General features: G+C 41.6%; 1 protein-coding gene across 1 annotated transcript; it reads right to left on the bottom strand.

Annotated features, from left to right (window-relative positions):
* Positions 1–6: 6 nt before the first annotated feature.
* LOC113201723 (kelch-like protein 26) lies at positions 7–4,516 on the bottom strand. Its single transcript, XM_026415603.2, has 9 exons — positions 4,119–4,516; positions 3,638–3,883; positions 3,298–3,548; positions 2,920–3,208; positions 2,658–2,831; positions 2,259–2,426; positions 1,843–2,153; positions 1,599–1,762; positions 7–1,516 (listed from the first exon to the last, which is right to left on the bottom strand). Exons 1-9 carry the CDS (start codon positions 4,278–4,280, stop codon positions 1,365–1,367), a joined length of 1,917 nt encoding a protein of 638 aa, XP_026271388.1. The 5' UTR covers positions 4,281–4,516; the 3' UTR covers positions 7–1,364.
* Positions 4,517–5,534: the final 1,018 nt, after the last annotated feature.

Here is a 5,534-nt window from a genome sequence, read left to right as displayed (position 1 = left end):
CTAGAAGATACCTTTCAAAGGTACCTCATAGAGAAGATACCTTTTAAAGGTATCTCACTCTTATGGTTTATAGTTTCTTCAGTGAGAGAGACTTATGTCATGTGGATGAAACAAAATACACTTGACTTATACTATGCAAAAATCATACACAGCCTTCAATTTAAAGTTTCTGCTAAAAATATTTTCAATATTTTTAGGAAAACAGCAAACTTAGAGGTAAATAACACCAATAACAATTATAGAACAGCATAATTTCCAGAAACACCTCTTGGAGATAGTGCCTGCATAGTGTATAAAAGGAAAAAAAATAACAGTACTGAGCAAGTGATCAGATACTCACATCTCCTAGATCTACAATACTTTTCTGTAAAACTCTCTTTAGAGGCAGAGTTTTTGTCATATTAATGTGGAGATAAGAGGTCTGTGATTAAATAATTCAAAATTTGTTTCTTCAGAAAAATCTCTATAGATAGAAGATCAGTCTATAACTGAAGCAAAGTAGAGAAAAGACTCGGCTTAGTCCCATCTTCGATTGAACTCCACAGTACTGTATATAAAACTCTTCAAAATTTATCTACACATGGTACAAATATGAATCACAAAAGGGATAGAAGGCTGCAAACAGCTTTCAATAAAAACCAATCTCTAAAAAGTCTGTGGACCAAAGAAGTTGGATTTTCTGCATTACTGTTTGTTATAAAATTTTGTAGTCTATGGTTTTTATGAAAAGCGCAATATTCTATCCCTCAATCGCTACATTCTACAATATGTGTGGTCGATTAAAAAGAGGAACAGAAAAAGAGCATCTCAGGTCTCCTTGAAAATCATGAAAACATTTAACAACCTGCAAAACAAGTTTATGCTGCCTACACCTCAAGAACCTAAAATAAAATTAAGGGTAATACTGAGGTGAAAGCCATGCTCAATTAAAGTTCCTTTTTGTTTAAAAAGTTATGAGTAAAAAATAAATAAGAATTTACAATGTTCTTAAAATGATTTGAGCAAAAAAATTGAGTTACAAGTATTGCATAATCTTACATGTTCACATTCCCACGGCTTATGCATGTAATAGACATAAACAGACAGGGTCTATCACACTATTTAGAGGGAAAAAAAAATTAAATTTATAGAGAAGTAATGTACACGTGCCCCTTCAGCATAAATCAGTATCCAATAAATACTTATCAGAGGTCTGCCACTTGGAAAAAGCAACAATAAGGATACTAAAAGTTTCACACATAGTACAGATGTAACATTCAAGGTGATGGCACAGGCCTGTCCAGGATAACAAAATGTGATGCTATTATTTTCTTTATCATCATTAATGGTTGCACCCTTAGAAACCAAATTGGAACCAATTAGAACTATGAGCGGCCATGGTTTGCTGCCATTACTTCCATGTCATCTCTACACCTTGGAATATATAGAGTCACACATGTGTGTTCCCAAATATCCTGTGGATATTTATCGCCAGTGCTCCACGTATGGGTATCCAAATCATACGATTCTATCACAGCTGGAAAATAAAATAATAACATTTATTTAAATCAATAGAAAAATGCATGTGGTCAAGTAATGTTTGATGTTGATTTCATTACCTGTAGCTCTGTCAAACATTGCATCACTTAGGAAACCACCAATGAAATAAATTTTTGAGTCCACTCCCACAATACCAGCATGGTACCGAGGTGTTGGGACATTTGTAATTGTTTCCCATGTGTCATTCATAACATCATAAGCATCTATATTGTCAGCCAGGACCCTACAAATAGACAAAGCGTAAGAAAGTGTTCCAGACCTCACAAAAATCACACGAGTGAAGTGATTGTGATCTGAACATACCTGTTTCCTGTTTCAACATCTTCATACCAACCACCACAAACATATAGACGATCACCTATACTCAACATGACATGATCAGCTCGAGGGGTCAGCATGGGAGCCCTTGATATCCAGGTATCAGAGGAGGCATCATAGCGACGCATTGATGTAAGAACAAGGTCACGATCAAGTCCACCAGATACAAATAGCCAATGCAGGTTATCAGACGGTCTAGTCCATGAAACTCCTGCATGCTGGGTTCGGAAGCCAGGCAGAGGTTCAACACTTTCCCAGCTGTCTGTCTCAGGATCGTAACATTCACAAGCACTAACCTGTAATATTTCAAGAGGTTAAGCATAACGATGAAGAAAGATAAATATTAATGATGTGGAGGTTAGAAATCAAGAATTAAAATGGATATGACAGAAAAGTATTACCTCATCATCTGCAATTTCATCCTCCATTTCACTAGCTCCTCCAATAGCATAAAGACGTCCTAATACAACATTAAGAGAAAAACGACATCTTTCACGCTGCATAGGAGATATGGTTGTCCATTTATTTGAACGTGGGCTATAACGGAAACCAAAAGGATGGATGTTTTCCTGAAATAGATAAGAAAAATTTCAAAATTTGTTACTTGGTGTGGGACTAGCTACTGTCAATGTGTTACATTGAGACTAGTAAGAACTTCCAATAAAGAATTATGGTACATCTGAAAAGAAGAATAATGTAGGGAATAACTCAACAGAAACCATTATGCTTTGACATGGTGACTTCTGTTTACTTGTTCCCCGCATTCTTCTAAATTTCAGCTTGGAATGGTTTATTCTTACCTGCAGGGATTGGTTAAAACATCCTCCAACCACATACAACTCATTATCCAGAACAGCAGTTCCAAAATTACATTGTTCAACATGGGGTATTGTTGTGAGGTGCTTCCATTTTCCAGCACTTGGCAGAAAATATGTAATTTCATTGGTTATACCAGCTAAACCAAAACCACCCACCTAGAACATGTTGAAAAATAATTAGATTAGTAACATAAAGAAAGTGAAATAAGATATAACACAATTACAGAAAGACAAAGAAACAGACTTTTACGACAGCCAGCTCCATTCCTCTTGAGTTCACTAGATTGCAAGAGCCCGCAGGGGTAGACGCGGAAGAAACTCCAGAGGTGAGGGAACCTAGGCTTGAAGTTGCAAGGGAGGAAGAACGAATACGGCCCTGCCTGCATGCTTCAGCCACCACGAGGCGACAGAGTTGTTGGTCCACTGGACTATGTTTCATCTTCCCAAGTAGACTTTCAACTTCCCATGCAGATATCTCTGAAAAATGAACTCTTCGGAGAAGCCTCTGGGCACAATTGACCCTTTGAGTATGACTGCAACAAAAGAGTAACAAAATCCTTAGTTATTTCAGTCAATAACAAAAGAATGTACTAAGTAATAACAATCGGACTCTTTCACAGACCTTAAGTTCTCCACTCCTTGAAGCCATCGCAACACTATACGAAGGACATCAATTTCTGGACAATCCACAGGGAAATCACAGCTCAGAAGATGTTCCAATTGCTGTAAGGCTAGCCTATGAAAATCAGGTGATTGTGAAAATTCACAAAGGTGAGCAGACATAAATCGGTACACACGCCTTCTAAGTTGACTAAGAGAGTAGGTTTCAGCAATAGTAACAATGTCCACACAGTTTTCCAAATCAAGTTGAGCCTGTAAAATGAAAAATAACATAAAACATTATGATATAACATTTGAATATTACTTGAATTCTCTTGAAAAGATGTCAGAAAATAACAAACCTGTAAATAATTGGAACAGGCCTCAACAACAGCCACAACTTGAATGTGACTCGCTGCTGAGAGAACATCTTGAATGTTGGCAAGGTTCAAGGCTAGCCTGGAGGTATAAGCATAATCCAAAAGGAGCCGTATGCCAGCAGCACTAACCCCATTCAGACATATTTTGCTCTGCCTTGATTCTCTCATTGCGTCCGTAAACATTGCTCGAAAGTAATCACTGCAAGATGCCAGCACAACACGATGAGCCTGTAACAAAAAACATACACTTACAAGAATGATCACATACAACATATTCATGAATTTGTAATCTATTGGAAGTGTCTACAATGACAGGCCAGACCAGCAGGTAAATGAAAGGTACTTTAACTGTTTCCTCACAAAGGTGGCTATGGACAATTCAAAAGTGGGTCACTCCTGAGGGGCTGTCCTGCCAGGACCAAAAGTAGGCCAGTGCTAACCTCTGTTCACAGGCAAACCTCACCTGGAAAGCTTCGCCGTCCGCGACCAGGGTTACGTCGAGGAGGAAGCCTTTAGCCCGGAGAGTGTTCAGGCCGCTGAGCAGAGTGCCCGTGTGCGAAGGGCTTTCAAAATTGACCGTGTTCAGCGGCCGGTCCTGAAGGCCCCACTCCCGCACCCTCGTCATCTTTGCGCAGAGTCCTGGCCCCGAAAATTATAAATCCTTCAGGACATGGGCGAGCCGATCTCGGGGGAGTTCTTCCGAGGCACGAGCGACGAGCCGTAAACCACGACAAGGGCGGCACGGCTGGCAAAACTCAGAAAAGAGTCAAGTTGTTGACAGAATGACGTCCTGTTGTTGTTGCCTTGTCTGTTGGTCGGGCGCCATCTTCCTTGCGAGCGTCTGCTGTCCAAACCAAACAACAGCCTTGTGTAGCACTGTTGACGACCTCTGCAGAGCGCCCGTGGAAGAAGAAGGAAAGGAACAAGTTGTAGAGCGGGAATCGATCGGTTGGATGATCGGACGCGCGCCGATCACCCTGGTCACACAAAATGCGAGGGAGCCAGCGAAACTTGATCAATCTCGCGATAGAGGACTGGTCTAGTACGGAGATATATTCCTAGTAGCTTATTGTATGTAAGACACTGCAATTTAGTTTGCTGGATTATCTCAAGAGAAAAATTTCGATTTCAGATGGCTTTACCCACGTAAACAAGTATCTCGCCTACCTTCCCCAGAGCACTCGCACGCTTCGGGTCTCTTGCTGCCACCTGCTCTGCCTGCTCGCCTCAAACACCGTGGGGATACTGTTCGGCAATCTTCCCCCTCCCCCTTTCCGCCCGCCCCCTCCACGCTTTTGCACGCAACGCAAGCTGTGTAGTCTGCGTAGTACCCAAAGCAGTGGCAGCAACCCGTGTACTCTGTGAAAAAAAAACTTGCAAGGTAAAAACCAGTAAGCATATGTTTTGAACCAAAGTTTTCGTCATGGTACTCACTCCGTCGCTCATGAACCCACCTTTCCCCTCCTCCGCACACCCGACATTCTTTCTGTTTTTGGCTCAATATCGTGATTTGATTTGTAGGTAGGTCAGGTCCGGGTCTAGGTCGGTACCAATGGATACGGAATTAGGGTAAACTTCGTTTGTTCTGATGTAGCAAAAGGAGTCAACACAAACTACAGGGGAAATTGAATTAAAAGCTGTTTGGAATATTCACTGTTTGGATGTACCGACCAGGACCATATGCTCCTCCTGAGCGGTTAAGGCCCTTTCTGCTGTCTTGACTTGACCAGGGCGAACAGAGGCCAGCGCGACGGCACTGAACCGCGTAGAGCGCCAGAGCGAGAAAAATGTGCAAGAGCAGAGCACTACGGTCCGACGCCTGGAAACGAAAGTGCGGGCGGGCTGGGGAGGCTCGGGGAGAGCCTGGGGTTGGGGGAGC

This window comes from Frankliniella occidentalis, unplaced genomic scaffold (genome assembly GCF_000697945.3).
Source record: "Frankliniella occidentalis isolate FOCC.00 unplaced genomic scaffold, Focc_3.1 Scaffold85, whole genome shotgun sequence".
In the NCBI taxonomy this organism is placed as follows: Eukaryota; Metazoa; Arthropoda; class Insecta; order Thysanoptera; family Thripidae; genus Frankliniella; species Frankliniella occidentalis.
The sequence above is the reverse complement of the archived record's forward strand: the minus strand, read 5'-3'. Positions and strand labels throughout refer to the sequence as shown.